The sequence below is a fragment of the Passer domesticus genome, chromosome 2, assembly GCF_036417665.1.
Source record: "Passer domesticus isolate bPasDom1 chromosome 2, bPasDom1.hap1, whole genome shotgun sequence".
In the NCBI taxonomy this organism is placed as follows: domain Eukaryota; kingdom Metazoa; phylum Chordata; class Aves; order Passeriformes; family Passeridae; genus Passer; species Passer domesticus.
In genome coordinates, this window is record NC_087475.1 from 9,455,914 (window position 1) to 9,474,686 (window position 18,773).

General features: G+C 35.8%; 1 protein-coding gene across 7 annotated transcripts in view; it reads left to right on the forward strand.

Annotated features, from left to right (window-relative positions):
• CFAP47 (cilia and flagella associated protein 47) overlaps positions 1–18,773 on the forward strand; it is a 260,862-nt gene that overhangs the window by 62,045 nt on the left and 180,044 nt on the right. For all 7 annotated transcript variants that reach the window (XR_010355419.1, XM_064407367.1, XM_064407368.1 and 4 more), the window contains exons 33-35: positions 1,259–1,454; positions 15,570–15,667; positions 16,495–16,611. Coding sequence is in view for 6 of the 7 variants with exons in the window: in XM_064407367.1 (XP_064263437.1) it covers positions 1,259–1,454; positions 15,570–15,667; positions 16,495–16,611 (411 nt within the window). In the remaining variant the exon portion in view is untranslated. The remainder of the gene's footprint in view (positions 1–1,258; positions 1,455–15,569; positions 15,668–16,494; positions 16,612–18,773) is intronic.

Here is an 18,773-nt window from a genome sequence, read left to right on the forward strand (position 1 = left end):
GTACATGGGCTGAGACAGATTACTTAAGGACACGTGGGAACATGGGTCTAGGAAAATGCAATCATAGTTACCAGATAGCAAGTCACTTTGCTGCTCTTCCAATTTGCTGTAGTATTCATAGATATGTGACAGACTAGCACAGAGCAAAACCCCACTAAAATTAATAGTATCTGTGTATGTTTTGTTGGTTGGGTTTTGATTTTTTTTTTCCTGATGAGATGAAATCCTAAAGAAATACATAGCTTGAAATGCTTTGATTCAATCAGATTTTATATCAGTCAGGTTGAGGAAACATCCAGTATCAGTCCAGGATTGGGGATGAACAGATTATGAGCAGCTCTACCGAGAAGGACTTGGAGGTGTTGGTGGATGAGAGGCTACATGAGTCACCCATGTGCACTTGCAGCCCAGGAAACCAATTCTGTCTTGAATTTCATTTTAGGCCTTTGATGTGAATCTTTTCAGGAGAAACAATCAGTGTAATTTGGACCTAAATAAGAACCTGGGTCATGAAAGATACAATTTTAATGTTTCTATAGATTGTGCTGGACATCAGTGTAAGTAGTTCAGCAATTAGAGCTTTGGGTATAATATGCACAGTAATTCTTGGAATACAGATGACCTAATGATTTCACAGGATTCATCAAAACTTGGAGAAAAGTTGAAAACAAAAAATATTTAGACTCAGAGAATATCTCAGATTGGAAGGGACCCATAAGGATCATTGAGTCCAACTCCCAGCTCCTCTCAGGACTACCTAAGCTAAATCATATGACTAAGAGCATTCTCCAGATGCTCCCTTGTCTCTGACTGAGTTGGTGCCATGACCACTTCCCTGGTCCAGTGACCAACCACCCAATGAGTGCAGAACCTTTTCCTAAGATCTAAACTTGCCCTATTGCAGCTTCATTCCTTTTCCTTGTGTTCATATTCCGATCATCAGAGAGAGAAGACAGACACCTTCCTCTCCTCTGGCCTCCTTGAGGAATTTGTAGAGTGTGGTGAGGTCACTCTTCAACCTTCTCCAAGCTGAACAAACCAAGTGATCTGAGTGGCTTCTTGTTTGTCTTGTCCTTGAGACCTTCCACCATCCTGTGTAGTGGTTATGTGGGTGCAATCTTCTAAAGATTTCCTAAATTAGAAAACCTTTTGAGTTTGAAGTGTTTGTTTTTTTTTTTTTTTTTTTTTTTTTCCTTTATCTGTCAGCTCAAAATGCTTTTTTACAGTTCATGCTTTAAAACATTTTTTGTCATTTCAGGTATTTGTTCTTCCACGTGTTTCTTTCCGTATGATTCCTGACCCAGCGAGCTTGGAGAGCTTGGAGAACATGCCAGGAATAAAATCAGAACCTTTATGCAGTAATGTATATTCTCGATATGAACGAAGCATCCTCATCTGGTTGAATAAAAACTATGAAAAAAATCGAAAAATTGTGTGGAAAGATAGTCGAAGAGGTGAGATACTTCTTTCACTATGTTCTTTCTTCTATTCCTTTTGTAGACTTTTGCAATTGTTACTCATAGATATATTGTGACAGCTTGCCACTAAAAGTATTTTTTGGTATAAGTTACTGCCTACCCATATGTATTTCCTTTCCTTGTGTTTCTGTGTTCCAAGATCAGCATCTTTTGATTAGCACTGTTGATGATGTTCTGTGTGTTCTTACAGTTTTTAATTAGGCATAAAGGGTGATGTGAACCTTCTCACTTCTTTCCATTAATGTTGTCAGGAAGTGCTAACAGTAATTACTTTGTTTTATCCTGTTTTTAATCCTGTTTACAGTCAGACACAGTTGTTACTATGTGTGCTTATAGTGACATGTTTGAGAACTAGCTTTTCAGAGTTTTTAGAATATTTTTGTACATCCTTTATTCAATGACATTTGGGAAGGCAGTAGAGATCAAGGTTCCAGATTACAAATCCTGTCCTGCTTGCAAGAGCGGGTTGACTCTCATGGCTGCTTGACTAAGACTAGATGAAATTAACCTTTCCATTTAAGACTGATCTAGGCAGTTCTGGTATTCAAATCTGACAAACTGTTCAACCACTAGTAAGTATTATTTCTATTTTCTTTCATGACTTTTTCCTTTTGATTTTTGACCCTGAGTTAATTTCCTTTTTCAGCAGTAATTTTGGGTGTGTGGTGAACACCAAGAAAAGCCAGCTTGGTGATAAGCAGGGATGACCTCAGAATGGCTTATAAGCTATACAAAAAATTTCTGGTGTCATTTTTTGCCTCAAGCAATTTCTAACCTCTCTCAGTTATGGATAATCTATTTGGATGTCATCTTTCATAAGTCTCATTTGGGCAGAATCTCTATTTTGCATACGCTTGGACGATCCCTTTGCTTTTCTCATTTTACTGTGTAGAAGCAAATTGTAGTAGCTATTCTCAAATATGTTAGTACTTCTCCTGGTAAGACTGAAGTGTTAGTTTGTACCTCCTGCATCCAACAGAAACCTGGGCCTGGTCTTATGATTAACTCAGGGAGCTCCCTAGCTAAATAACATGCCCTGGGTGTATTTGCAATATATTGTTTTTTATTGTCTGTGCCTGCTTTAGTGGAGCTTTCTTACAGCTGCCAGCACTGCTCTGCTGGGCTTTTCTGAGCCCCTGTGTGTAGATAACAACTTGCAGAGAGAATGGCTCTGTCTGGCCAGGGTTGTGGCTCACTGTAAATGCTGCATGGATAAATTCCTCATCCCCAAATGTTCTGTGGATTGCAGGTTCCAGTAATATCTGGGCGTTCAGGTGTGACTAGCTTTGTTCTGGTCTGTAGGAGCTCAGTGGGGAGAATCTGAGTGCCAAAATATGTCTTATTTAACATTAAACTTTTAATTGAGTTATAGTCTCAATGGAATGAATCTGAATCCTAAAGAGCAAATCTAGTGGATATTACCAGACAAAAAAGCTGCAGATGCCCAAGTGGGATATGTACGAAGGATGCATTGAAGGAGCCAGTTATTGAAAGTGTTATTTTAGTTTCCTAAGAGTAGGTAATAAATTATAATATAAAAATGAGGGACCTGTTTTTAATAAGTCATCATATAGCTATCAGCAATTGTAAAATAGGGGTTTTTTTACAATTATTTAGTTCTAAAGGCTCCCCAAAACTGGCACCCAAGACGAACAATTTAATTACAATATTGGTGTTCTCACAAAATAATAATAACTTCTGCTAAATCATGCTGTCAGTACAGATAACTCACTAGGTTGATATATTAATTAGTACAAATCTGACTGTAGCTTTGACTCTGGGTCACAGGTGAAGATGAATTTGGTGGTTACTGCCAGGGACATTCATCTGCATTACAGTTTCCACCTACAATTTCACTTAATCACACTTTTCTGCTTTCAGAGAGGTGCAAGATTGGAATGAAAAGGCAGAGTTTATATATACTTCCTACATATGAGAAGTTACAGATACTGCCTTTCTATAGCAACTTCTTTGTAGGTTTTTTGGTTCATGAGTTCTGTATTGTCTCTTCTGTAGAGCACACAAAAATAACTTGATGTATGCACATAAATGTGCCCTTTTCTTTTGTTTCTGTTTCCATTTCTCTACCCAAACTACATCAATGAGCATTGGGAAAGATCTAATATTCCAAAATAAAGAGAGAAAATTCTGAAAAATTGTGAAATTCATAGTCTTACTGTTATGCCTTTGCATCATGAAAGCATTTAGTTGTGCAATCTTACACTGTTTTGTTTCAGAGATGACCTGCCTCAATATCTGTTTGAATTCTCTGTTTAACCTTCACTTTCCTCTAGCCTGCTTTGCTTTTGCTGCCTCAGAATGAATTGGTTTCTGCTACTGTTCTGTTCTTTTTGCCATATGAGGTAAAGAATCTGAAGGCAAAGAACACAGAAAAGACTTGAGGGACTCAATACCTTCTTTTTTATCTTGGTCTCTGCTATTTAAGATTAAGCACTGAGCAATCCCAGGCCCTTGAGATGAATGGGAAAAGTCTGGAACAAGGAAGATTTAGCCTTGGTGGAGGAGGATCAGACTGGGGACAAACACAAGCCCAGGGGACCCAATGAGGTTCACCAAGTGCTATGGGGCCAATGTCATTGCAAGGTCACATTCAACAGCCTTGGAAAGGTCAGGACAATCTGAGGGGGAAAAGTTTGGAAGAGATGTTATTCCCATCTGGAAAGAGAATCCAGGAAGCTTCAAAACCAGTCACCCTCATCTTGTCTCTTGGGATGCCTATGGAGTAAATAATCTTTCCAAATATTACCAAGCATACAGAGTACAGGAACATTTTTGTGAGTAATTTCCAAAGGGAAAATCATGCTGGATCAACCTGATTGCCTTCCATGATTATATGGCCAACTCAATGGACAGGGGAGAGCATGGATGTTGTTCATCTCAGCTTGGGCAAGGCTTTCAGCAGCCTCCTGTAACATCCTCAAAATCAAACTGGTGAAGTATAGGCCAGTCAAGAGCCCTGTGATGTGGACTGAAATTAGGCTGAACTGCCAGGCTCAAAGGGTTGTGGTCAGTGGCACAAAGTCTGGCTGGAGTCTGGTGTCCACTAATGTCCCCAGGGATCATTAGTCTGAACTTGTTTCTTAAGATCATGCACTGGAGAAGAGCATATATACCTTGTCAGATTTAATAATCTGATATACTTTTGGTCCTTTAAGTTTTATGATGTTAAGATTAATCTTTAAATTTATACTCAGATATTTTGACACTTTAATTTATGTTAGCTTTAAGCTAAGCATTTAAGCAGGCTTTTCCAGAGGAAATTAAGTGTCATAAAGAAAAATGTCAGAGTATATTAAGTGTTCCTGTATCTCAGCTGAAAGTCTCAAATATCCTCAGTTTTGAATTTTGGTTGTTACTATTTGCTAATTTTAACAAAAGCATTAATTTGTTGTTTTGTTTTGTTCTTTCAATTCTTACTACAGTTAGTAGTAAGAGAGCAGACAGCAATTACCACTTTTTGCTTTACATTTATGTTCCTGAATATTACCATCCAAACACTCTGTTTTGAATACTTAGCCCTGACTAGTGAAATGTTTTGACCTGCTGTTTTCATCTCAAAACAGTCTGTTGGGTGATAAATTTCCACAAAATAAATGAATATCTGTCCCGGCCACATTTCTCAATCTTTCCTTTGATACCTAAGCTCCTTAAAGTGAAATGTGACAGTGAGAAAAGCCTAAGCTACTGCAGTGCAGAGAGATTTCAAATATTCATCTTTATTACACTCTTCTGAAGTTGGAGATAACTATGCCATTCATCAGAACTCTCCTCTTGCAAGAATTAAGATCGTAATAGCTTAGAGGGAACATTAGTGAGGAGATTAGTGTCTCCACATCTTCTCTCCTTACTGCAACTGAAAAATAAATGTTTTAAAACATCTTGGCATGTGTTTTGGAAGGGCAGGCTTTGTACTGTGTCTTACTGACCACAGACTGGAAAGCAAGGTTGAAACTTGAGTCCAAATGCCATAAACTGTGAAATGCAGCTATGCCTGTTATGCTGAGACTAAAATTATGCATGAAATATAAGGTTCAGTACCCACTTAAGGCATTATATGAACAATAATAGTGATAAGAGAGAAATAATTAATTCCATTAATTATTTGAGCATAATACATTTTCAGTTTACCTTCTAGTGTTCCTTATCTTCATGTTTCTTTTCAGCATTTTTCTCTTTAAGACTAACTGCTAATAACATGAAAATGTAACAGTCTAGAAAAACCCTTGAAGGGTTGCTAGAGTATTGAGATATTGTAATTCAAATCCTGTAGTCCCTAAATGGTAGAAAATCTTGCAGATTGGTGAATTAAATTGTCTCCAGAGAAGCTGTATGTCTCTTCCTTGTTAATTATGACTCTTACCAAGGTAAAAAAGATAAATTATGTTTTTGGAAATAGGGAATATTCTTCAGTGTGTTCCAGGGAGATTTTGAAAAAAATAGATAGTTCTATATTTAATATAAAATTGATAGAGAAGATGACAGCCAGTAAATATCAGCAATATCTTAGGAGTCAGTCTATGTCTGAGATTCAAGAGCTGTCCCCAGAGCAGATATATCTTAACTGGGAAAAATCTGCTTAAGAGGGAAGAGAAATTCTGATCTATTGCCAGTATAGGTGTGTCTGGCAATCTTAGGCATAGGTGGCATCTTGCAAGATTCTTACTTCCAATTAGGAAAGTTTTGGGTTTTACGCATTTTATTCACTTCACTGTTAGTGGCTTGGGGGTTTTGTGGTTTTAATTTTTCTATTTTCTAATTTTGATATCAATTCAGTATGACATCTGAGTTAAAATGTTAGGGGAGGAGATAATTTAGTGTGTGATTACAGATCTTCACAAAATTGTATGAGAGTTAAGTAGAATTCTTTTTTAAAAACTGATTTTGTAGAACTTTTATTTAAGGTTGTTTCTGACATAGGAATTCAGTAGTATAATTTTTTTCTTTCGTAATTTTCATGAATTTTTATTTGTCTTTTGTCCTCTGTCCTCTCTCCTTTCTTTGCCCAGTTTTGGGAAGGATATTTAGGGAGTCCATTGATTTTTGCTTCTCAGTTTAATAGTTCTCAGAGAAAACTGAGAAACTAAAGAATACTTCCACACTTTGCGGGGTGGAAGGGAAGAATCTTTTTCAATTTAATGTTGTTTTTTTTTTTTCATTTCGAATCACTGCAAAACAGTATTTTCCAAAATAATGACTTTTACTTTTTACAGTTAATAAAAGGCTGAATTAAAGAAGAAGAAAAGACTATCCAATGAACTGCTATCATGACTATAAAAAATATGACTTGAAACAAAAGGAAAAAGAGAACGTTATTCTAGAGTGATAAATCCTGGAAAATATTTCCTGAAATACAAATTGCAAAGTTTTAAACCATTTTTCTGTGCTATATTTCTTGATCTGCACAGCAGAACATAATAATGAAACACAAGATGTAAATATGGAGTCCAATAAATAGGCTTTTCAGTCCTGCTTGCCTTTCTTTGTTGATTTTAACACTCCATGTTTGTTTCCTATACCTGAAAAACCCACAAGGTCATATCAGAGTTTTATTTAACAAAAAAGAGAAAAATAACTGTTTTCTGAGTTTAAAATCCACATACCATTGAGAAGTGAGCAGAACTTCATGTTTCATTTAACTTTTTAGATTTTTTTGTGTAGTATAAAAATTGTTTGTACTATTTATACTGTCTGGCATTATGTAGCTTCAGGGAAATAAAAGTGTGAAGAAGGTTAATCCTTGGAATAGTTTGAAAACAGCAAAAGTGTTCATATTTCAAAACCTGCTGAAAAGAACTTAAAAAAAGAAAGTAAAGCCTAAACTCTTAGGCCTATGTATATTTTGTACGTTTGTGTGTACATATATGCACACATGTACATACCTATGTGTATTTGTAGACATGTATGCTTGTATAAAAAAATGCATATATGTATAAAAATATATGCTGGTTCTGAAAACCATAATTTTCTAAAGAAATTATCAGACAAATGCTTAGAAAGAAACTTCACTTACTTGCAGTACACTGTAAGATGTCTAAACAGCAATTCTGCTTTTAACCAAACAAGGAACTAGGTAGTGTTGTATGCTAATGGGAATTAATAAACATTCTGATCATTTGTGTAATTAATGGCACTTCTGCAATGCATGGGAAATATATATATTGAGTGTGGTATAGCTGAGGATTTAATAATACAACATGAGATTTTTTTTTGAGGAGAAAACATATTTCAGCCTGTGAAGTTTGAGAAAGATTCTGTTAATTTATTTTAAGTATCAAACAATAAATTTCATTGAGAGCAGTACTTAACTTTTGTTTTACTAAATAGCAAAACACGGGCATTACAGTAATCATTATGAAGCCAGCCAAAAAGCTAGAAAAGCTGTAAAGAATTGCTGTGATTTGTAGCATTTTAAATCTAAGTGATCTCTAAGTGAAATGCCATGGTGTGAGGTCCCACCCTTAAGGTGAAAGGAGCACCCAAGATTGATAAATACTCATGGTTGAAAGGAATGACAAAAGTCAGGGGCTGCAAACCTCACAAAGTTTTAGTAGTAAATCACACACTTGCTATGGAAGTTAATATGTTAATCCCAGACCTACTTTGTAAGGATGTGGCAGTGGGTTTTGGATAAAGAGGTGAGATGAAAAGAAAAGGAGGAAAAAAGAAGTGAATAGGGAAAGCAAGAGGTCACCAGCCCTGGTTCCAGCACTGGTCCAGCTGTTGGGATGTTCAGGATCCTGGCAGGGCCACATGGGCTTGGTGGGACTTCCTCACCCTGGTGGGGGAAGTTTTCTGTTGAAGGCCAAAGAAGTGGAGACTTATATAAAGTAATGCTGCTCTTACGTGATACATAAAACCCTCAGAAATTTGTCAGTTGAAGATATTGTTTGGGATAAGAATCAGTGAAAATAAAACAAAACTGCATAGAGAGTGAAAGACTACAGGAAATTTCTTTAGGAGCGAAAAGATGAATGTGCATGCCTCAGGGTAAAAGTGTTCTGCAACAGATGGAAATAAATGAGATATATCCCCAGCATCTCTGTTTTTCTGTTATTGCCCCATGTGGTGCTTCTTGAACTTTTCTGCTTAGAACTATGAATTGATAGTGGCATTAAGTTGATCTGTCAGTGATATTTCAAGCATTCTTAGATGAATAATTATCAGTTTTGATGAGCAAGAGTTGTATCCTGCATCCTACCTGAAGTAGGAACAGTAATTTTTCTTTCATTTCTAATAAAATTAGACTTGTTTGCCATGTTAAGATAAATGCAGCTACACAGACTATATGTTCTGAAGGCAGATAAGTTATCAATCTCTTAATCTTTAGTTTTAAGTAATAAATAATAACCTTTTCAAAAGTTATTCAAAGGCATATTTCATCTCATCTTTCTTATCCTCTGGATTGTGTACTTCAGTACTATCATTTCAAAGCTTGTTCTGGTTCTAATGTTAGCATGTACAGGAAAGGTTATTGCTACATATTTCTTCTGTAAATGTTTGTATTATTCAGTGCCAGGTTTAAGCTACTGAAACAGGACTATAGGTATTATTATAGCTATAGATTAGTTCCACCTCCAGAGATTTTCAGATTCCAGAGTAAAAATTTGCTGTATAGTAATATGAATGATTATTACTGCACTGGTTTGCACTGAAAGGACGTACTGTGGTATATTAAAGATCAATGTAGCTCAGTATTCTACCTTCAACAGAAGTTGCTTAGAGATGAGTAACACTGCAAATGTACAGAAATGCTTTATGCATACTCTCAGACTTCCTGAAATTCAGGACTTCTTCAGGTGGAGGTGGCACTCCTGTAATGCTGTACTAGATTTCCAGTCTGCAAATTTACTTGTGTTTTCAGCCTATGCAGACTTGTAGTATTACAGTGTTCTGAAGCACTAAGTACATTTAAAATCTCTATTCTGTATAGAATACTTAGTTTTGAGTTTGCTGCTAAATACTGTGACTTGGTTCTTCATTTGCTGACAAATTTGTGTATTCCACTAAGCTATTTAACAACATCTAGTTCCTACTCTTGGTGTCCTGCCTACTGACACAGACTGTGGTCATAGCACCATTCCATTGCTACCCATAGTAACATCGTCTAATTTATTCATTTCTTATAAAGCCCTGTTTCATGCCTTTAATCACAAAAGGCCATCAGTTTCATGATTTTTGTGAGAATGTATATGGTTTATTTGAAAATTCTCATATAATAGTAGTCTAGCTCTGTATATTTTTTCCTCTGTTTTTCAGTAACTCAAAATTTGAAAATTTTGCTTGTGGCTATGTAACAGAAGATTTATCATTGGTATTTCTTGTACCTCCTTAGATATAAGGATTTTTCATGTGATAGCAAGAATTAAATTTTTTTTATTATTTGTGAAAACAGCATAACAAGCTTCACAAGAAATACAGTACTTTATTTAAAGATTTATTGTAGTTCTTACTTTTTCATATAAAATAGTTTTGAAACTTATTAGATTCAACAAAAAATTGATGCTTTAAGTATTTTAATCCTTGGTATAACACCAGTTTTTACACTGTTCAGTGTCACAGTGGTGACATAGGTTATTCTTATTGAGATAATTCCAATACATCATATTTCTGCCTATCCAGATGATGGATCAGTTAACATAAGTGAAACTTTAAAAGAACTCACAGTAAATCCCAGAAATGAGAATGAAACCAGAAATAATCTGCTTTATTCTTGTGTACAAAGACTAATCTGAATATACCTTTAGCATACTAAACAGGTATTTGCTGTTGTAAAAATCTCTGAAAAAGGAGATTCCACAATCCACTTAAGGCAACATCTGCCAGAATTTCTCACTCATTTCCACTTGAAAGAGTTTCCTATTGTCTAACATGAAAACATCTAACATTTCTGTAGCATGGGAAATTTTGGGTTAAGTCCATCCTTTCTCTTTTAAAATATGATGTGTAATGGATATTTGCTTTTCTAGTAACTTTATACATATTTGCAGATTATATTCTCAAGTTTCTCTCTCTCCCCCTTCTTGGCAAAGCATTTCCATTCTTTCGGTCTTTCAGCGTACTCAGCTCAGGGATTTTTGGTGTAAACCTGTTTAGTTGCTCTTTCTCTTGAAGTTTGGTGCCATTGCTGGTTTCTGGACCAGGTAAGACTTTACTGGATATGGACACAAGTGAAAAGATCAGTCTGTGTGCCTAAGATGCAGCTCTTCTGTAAATGCATGCTAGCACAGTATTTGCTGTTCCTGCCACAGAATTGGATTTACTGTTTTCTTCAGATTCTTTTCTACAGAAGTTTTTCTATCCAATTTTCCATCTCACACTTGCGTAATGAATTATTCTTAATTAATTGTAGTATGCTGCAAGCCTCATTATTGGATTTCATCCCATTTGTTTCAGATCATTACTCCAGTTGTTCAAGAGCTTAAATTATAGTCTTTTCCTCATGAATACTTGCAATTTTTCTTCCCAAAGCCAATTCTTTAATCTGTTTTATATTGTCTCCAGACGGGAGTAACATAATTTTGTGCAATTTTAAAAAATTACGTATGAAAATAGTGGAAAGTACACAATCTCGGATTTTTGTTGTGGACAGCTGATAGCATTTAGGGTTACTGTTTTTCAGTGAAGTTTCTGCTTCACTTTATAGGACCTTTTTCCAATACATTTTCATTGCTTTTCTATGACAAATAATGTAATCAATATTTTACTGAAGTTTAAATGTGTAGTATTTTTTTTGGTTTGTTGTATCATTTACATATCAAAGAAATTTTAAAAAAAATTGACCTGGAGGAGTTTATGGTGACTGTTACTTGATATTCTGACAACAAATAAGTGGTTTGTCATTTTTGTGTGCAATTGCTATAGATACTCCCTTGATTATCTCAGTATGGAAAATAGTTTTCAAATCCCACAAAAAAAAATCTTGCGGCTTTAAATACAATAATAGATATAAACAAATATTTAATCTTGGCGGGTGTGGTTTGTTTTGTTTTGTGTTATGTGTGAAAAATAGAATATGGGCAAAAAAAAACCATTGGAAAATCTTGTAGACTTTCTATTGATTCATCAGGGTAAGAACATCAAGTTTTAAAAACTCTGAATCTGGACTTGGAAAGAAATTTTTAAAAAGTGATGAATAATTAGAGTGCCATGGCAAAATTCTGCTGCTTCTAGGTAGAAATGCTTCATGAATGAATTGTGTCTTCAGGAGTTGGCTTAACCTGTCACAACAAACACGGAGACAGTACTGTAATGCTTGGTTGCTACATGCATGCAACATGATACCAGTACATGTTAAAAAAAAACCCAAACAACCAACAAACCTATTAAAAGTAAATGCATTCAAGAGTTAAATTGGTCCCAAATCACTGAATTGACTGCATGCTACTTCCTTAAGTGCTGAGTGGAATCAACAAGTGAAACAGAACTATTCTCATTTCTGATCCCTTGCACAGGCCTTTTGCAGTATAGTTTTAGGTTTCTACAACCATAACAAATGTTTGGCTGCGCATCCACTGAAAACTAGCTCTGCTTAGTTATTTTCTTTTACCGAGTATTTTCACCTCTGGTTGTGGGAGAGTACAAAACAACCTGTGGTGGGTCAGGATCCTGGGTGTGTTATAGAACCAGCTCTCGCCCTGTTTGATAATTTCACATACCCAGCTGCTTCCCCCAGCACTCTGTTCATATTCCCTCAGTGCCAGGGAGGCCACTGGAACATCAGGGAGAAGTAAATTCCTCCTGTGCTGCTGCTCAGAGACACCAATCCTGTATCTGTCCAAAGTCCCTGGGCATCCAGTGACATTTGTTTCTATGCACCTCTCTGATCTTCAGAACCTTCTCCCACTTCCAAAATCTTTCCTCCAATTATGAATTTTTTTCACCTTCTTCCCAGTCCCCTGTTGTCTCATCAAGACATGCATTCTTTTTGGAAATGCTCCTTTTTTGCCTCTTCTTCTTTTCATAACTCCAAGTCCCCAGTTTTTCCAATCTCATTAGTCTGTGTGCAGAGCACAGTTCATTATCTGCCTAATTGGGGCTTCTGTCTCACTCCTCTTCATTAATGGGAGATTTAGAAAGTGCCATTTCAGTCTTGGTGTTATCAAAATTTGCAGGCAGCCCTTTTGGGATGCAGCTAGCAAGTAGCAGGAATCTGTCTCAATTCCGAAGTGAAAGTTTGGACAATTTTCTCTCCCCCTGCCCCAGTCACACAGAGTTGTTTGCTACCTCTTAATATTTATCTTTGAAACTATTTTTGGCCAGGTTTTTAGCATTACATGGGATGAAAATCTTTATTTTAAAGCTCCACTTGATTTCTTTTTTTACAAGAAATGCCAATACAAATGAAACTCAATATATTTACATGCTTAGAGGTATCCTGAGGAATAATTCTTATTTCTATTGTTTATTTCTACTTGAATTGACTAATTCTATTTTAAAACTTAATTACTGTAGAGTGGTTAGCTGGCAGATGTTCTGCTAGATTTGATGTAATTAGGAAAAATACATTATGTTTTCTGACTAATTTATTCACAAGCCTTTGAGTTAAGTAGGTTGATTGATAGTAGAAGGATTAACTGAAAAACAACAAAAATGCTTATAGAAGTATTTAATTAGCTAAGATGGGAAAATATTCCACTTAATGGGTTTTTTTTCCTTTATGTACCCATTTACACAACTATAAAGCTACAGTTCAATAAACGGTGTTTTAGACAATAGTCCCACCATGTTTCATTCCCACTGACACATTTATGTGGCTGCATGGCAAAACTGGTTTGGGTGATCTGGATTAAACAGTAAATGAATTTTTCACTCTCTATTTTTAAGCCAGCTTTGTTCCCCAGCTACTTTGTTGGCACACAGACAATTCTACCAGCATGAAAGCAAGGATTAGTGAGAACACAACAAAGTACAAAAGTGCTGTTTGTGGTCTCCCTGGCCATGGCAGGGGTTTGGAGCTTGGCAATCTTTAATGTCCCTTCCAACCCAAACCATTCTGTGATTCTGCTTAAGTGTGCTCAAGTAATATTCCCAACAGAATACTAAAAGCAGCAAATAGTATATTTAAAATAAAATATAAAGTGGGATAAATAATAAAGTTACTTTTTCTTTGATTAAAGCATATTGTTTAATGAGTTTCCATAACCATGCTCAGCAAATCAATCTAGATTACTAACCAGAAGAATAATTCAGTATTGGACTTACTAAAGCAGAAATAGTTAATCTTAAAAAGTTAAAAACTCGAAAATGGTGATTTGTTGAAAATGGTGATATTATGTGCTGAGAGTGAGTCTAAACTCTATTAATAAAAAAAGAAGACAGTTTATTGTTTCTCACAGGTCCCAAGTATGATCAATAAAATGATGAATTTATGCTAGAAAAACTAATGTTTTAGTAAGAAAGTATACTTTCAAAAATGTATCTTGCTATTTTTAAAGAATTTGTTTTTGCAGTGACTACATTAAATATTTTTTAAATAACTGCAAGCAGGTTACCAAGAAGATGGGATGAAACAAATGCCTCTTACTGTAAATATTTGTAAAATCGATGTCTGAATTGAGTTAAAATTAATACTGTTACAATTTAGATCTTGAGGCCCATATTACTATAATATCTTCCTGTCATAAATAGCAGGTAAATGTTATATATCCAGTCACTTATATATCCTCCACCTTTAGTACCTTCCAATATGGAGTTTTCAAGAACTGAATATTGAGTTTTCTGCTTGAAAAAGTTATTTCAATTGAACAATAAGAAAAAAATAGTTTTGACACAGTGTGTTTGATGCAAGTTTTAATTTTGTTTTCAAAACTCAAAGAAAATGAAATATTCATGAAAATACTCTTTTAAATACTGTTGGTTGTTTTTAAAATATATTTAATGAAAATATATTGAATGAATATTTATAATAATATTACCTAAATTGATCACAGTATGAATAGGAAAAAGTAAGGGATTTTGGGCCAAGCCTAAACATCACCACACTGAAGGAGTGGCAAACTAAAATCATTACTGATATCACAGAGTTAAGCTCAGATGGATTTACAGACATTTGCTTTTAAGTTTGTGCAGCATCTGCTCCTGTTTTTTCTTACTAAAACTGTATGAGTATGCTGAAGCATCTGCAGGTTGATGTGAAGTGACAGACATTTAAGTTTTTGGATGATACCTTGACTGTAGTCTATAAATGTCTGCTCTTTTTCTGTATAATGACTGATTTTGCTTAGGATCTGGTACAGGGGTTTATTGTGGGTTGAACTAATTTAAGTGTAATAGTGAAATGGAACCTATATCATTTGTCCCATATGAGAAAGCTTGATCCCAGTCTATCTGAAAACCTTGCTATTGGCTGAAATCCAAAGTGTTTCCTAAATTTGGGAGCTTGGACCTGAGACAGTAATGTTGTGTAAATGCTGTGTTAAATATTTTACTATATGGATGCTTCAAATAAAATCATAAATAAACTACATTTAGTGTCTTAATAATCAGTTTTATTTTAATAAAAATCATTAGAAATATAAATAAATTATCTAACCTTCTGAGGCATTGGAGTTTACAACAGTTGTAGAAGTGGTGATTTGTGTTGTAACAATTGAGCTGTTAGCTCTCATTTATATTGCATTCATGCCAAATAATTCAATATGACCTTAAAGAAAATCAATAGCCTTTCCTTTTTTTTGTCTTAAGCATTTAAACTTTCAAGGATTTCTGCATATTTTCATGAGGTTCAGTAGAACTATTAATGTTAGGCCTATAGTAATAAAAATTTTACATATTTAGGCTCCTAATCTGTGAGGTTTAGATTATTTGTTTTCCATTCTGCTGTGATGAATACTCTTACATGCTGCAGCAGAGTGAATAATAGCTGCAATATTCTAGGTGAGATTTTTCAAGTTTTCAAGCAACAGCTCTGAAATAGAAATATGCCAGTGAAATTCTGCATGTGAATAGATGCTCCTTCTTATGTTATTTCCTCTATTGATTGATTTCAAATAGTTGCCATATCTATCCAGAACGAAACAGGCATCCTGGGGAGAAGAGAGTCTCATGAATCTTGTTTTGTCTTTTAATCAGGTGGAATACCACCCATGAGATGGATAGTGAATTTTGACCACGATCTTCTGGATGGTCTGGTGTTGGCAGCACAGATGGCAGCTTATTGTCCATATTTGGTAAGAAGGTCTTTTAATATTGTGAAAGTTTTATGCAGTTCCTTAATGTCAGTGTGCTTGTTTTTGCAATGCTGAGGAGTGCACTGAGGGCTGGCACTGGGGTGTGGCTGTGGTGGGAGCTGCAGCTGGTGCTGGGAGCCCGAGGAGAGAGACCTGGCACTGCACAACAAAGGTCTGGGGACCTGGGGCACAGCCAGGTGACCAGAGGGACACGGCAGGAGCTGGGGATCCAGCAGAAACACCCCAGGCTTGGACACACTCAGGCTGAGGTGTGGAAAAGCCCAGGGTTTCCTTGGTGCAGGGTCCCTCCTCAGAGGCACCAGCTCGAGGTTTTCTTCTGATTTTGCTCTCAGATTAAATTATTTTAAGAATCCAAATGTCTGAGACTCTGCTGTGGGAATCCTGGGGTCAAGACAGTAAGGAAACCCTGTCTGAGGGTGTCAGGGTGGGGTGTCAAGCAGGGCATCCATCACTCGCTGCAGCTTCCCACTGCAAGGGCCCTTCAGTCCCAGCTCAGGGGGCTGCCAGTGGCTCCTCGGTGCTTGGACAGGGAAGTTTCCCCAACAGCAACTCTTGGCCTATGGGATCTTTAAAAAGAAAAAAAAAACACCCACCCCAACATTTATCAATTCATGGGGGATTATTTCAGTATTAGTTGTTTGGTTTGGTTTGGGTTTTTTTTGGGTTTTTTTTTTTTATACTGAGTTTATTCTTAACAGGGAATTTCAGTTCAAAATTTAGATCTTATTGATTCCTGAATGAGCAAAAATACTAAATCAGTAATTTTGCCTGTGGAAGGTTGAGTTTGATTTCTCTGCCTTGTCTAGATTCCCACTCACTTCATAAAGATGTATACTAATCCAAGAACTCGTGAACAGTTTCTGCACAATGCCTTGATACTTGTGAAGGCTCTGCATACTATCAATCTGGATATGGACACAAAGGTAGGTGATTTTGTACTAGCAGTTCTTATATATATATATATATATATATATAAAATTACTTTTATTTTGATTTTTTGTATAGTTGTGTGGCACATCCAATTAAAGTGAGATTATGGTAAAACAGTTTTGTTTCAGGATGTGTTACTATATGATGGAAACCAAAATACTGCTTCATATTAATAGACTTAATTAGAAGTAATTTCCATAATTCCTTGCTTTGTAGGATCATGCATGCACAAGTAGCTGAACATAAATTAATACAGTTCAAATTTTAGCATCCTAAATCACACAGTGAAAACTCGAATGGAGTTCATTATTACTACTAAAAGGCGATTTAGAGAAATATGTTTAAGAACAAACATCATGTATTTAACCATAAAAATAAATGGTGAAAAAAATTATACGAGTGTCTAGGGACAGTTAGATGCATCTAACCATGAAGGCCCCTGAGAGGTCTGTGCCAGGTTTGGTGCATGCAGAAGTCAGCAGCTTTGGATGCTGGTGGGAGTAGCACTCACTCAAAACCAGCAGCTTCTGGTGACCTGTTTTTAGGGAGGAATGCAATGTTGATAATTGTTGATAATTTCTTCCATCAAGGATCTGCTTGGGATCTCCTTTATATGTTTATAAACGTGCTTTACATCTCCGTGGTTTTTATTGACCTATGGTTTCAAATTTTCTCTATATGGTGATATTACATAAGTTAGATATTGTTCCTTTCTTTTTCTTGTCCCCAAGCCCAGTTTTCTCCTGCTCCCAGTCTGCCTTTCTTTAACTGCCCATTTGTGAGTTATTTACATCTCTGGGAGCATATTGGGGTGGCTGGAAGAGCAGAAGATGCAGTAGAATAGACACAGTATTCAAAAGTGTAGGAACAGACTTTCCAAAAGAATTGATGGCATTAGGAATCAGCAGTAGAGCTTATTTGTGTGAACAAAGTAATATAAAAAGACGCTCAATTACAACTTTTTTTCCCTTTTCCATATGGTTGTGTTATGATTACAGGGAAAAATTAACCCTGTTTTTTCCATTTGTATCAGCTGCTGTCTTGCTGTTGTTTCCTCATACAGATCACACTGTTAGAAATGAATTTGCTACAATAGGCTCAACAAAGAAAATCTACAGCTTCCCATCCTTGTGACTGGCAGGAAGCAAACAAGTAATGTTGGCATAACTCAAACTCAACTCAAAACAAAGTTATATTCTTCCTCATCTTTTATTAAGAAAAACAGGCAGTGCAGCACATGAAGGCAGAGGCTTGATGCCAGTATGAAAAGGGTGTTGAACACTTCAGATGTGGAAGCAGAATTCTAGGATATTCTCACTAATGTACCTGTTTTAAGACTAAATTGTCTACAAGTAAATGGGACGATCCACTTCTGTGCAGAGTAACAATTTAAACAAAGGTACACAGTCAGTCAGTACCAGAAAAAGAAACAGATCTTGGATCTTCAAGGTCTGTATTTTAATTCAAAGGGTACATTTACATAGATTTCTTGAAATTCATATATACTTTCCTAAGGCTGCTGTAGAAACTTGTGAACTATCTTGTTTTGCAGCAATTAAAGTAGCAAAATGCATAAATCCTTTTGCTAAAATCTCTTAATTTGGGAATTTTGTGATAATCTTGTCTGAAATTTAGCAGACTAAAATGTTTCAATAGCATTGGCAAAGTTCTTGACTCAGGCAGTCACTGCTTTTGAACTCTCAGGACATTTGCATTAATTAACAGCACAAGCTGAGAGGTGTTAGGTATGGAAAAGCTGGTATTTTCAATCTAAAAATCTAAGAATCTGTATGTAATAAAGAAGTTCAACTGTCTGCAAGTCTTCAGGTTTAAGTGACATTTTTAATGGAGTTCAAGACTTTGAAATCCTTTTAAGGATTAAGGTGTACATTTGAGATGGAGCACTTTGGGCAGGAAATGTTTTCCACTTTCTAATCGTGACTTACAATTCAACCACAGAGTATTAGTGGCAGCTTTCTATCAGTTTTTAATTATGGTTTGATATTTTTAAGTTTTAAAATTCTTTGATTTGAAGAAGATTCAGCTGAAAGCCTAAAATAAAGTATTAGAAGACAGGATGGTGGATAGCAGCAACATGGAGGGAATATGTGTGACAAAGAGATTAGGATAGAAGGTGCAGTGACTGGGAATAGCT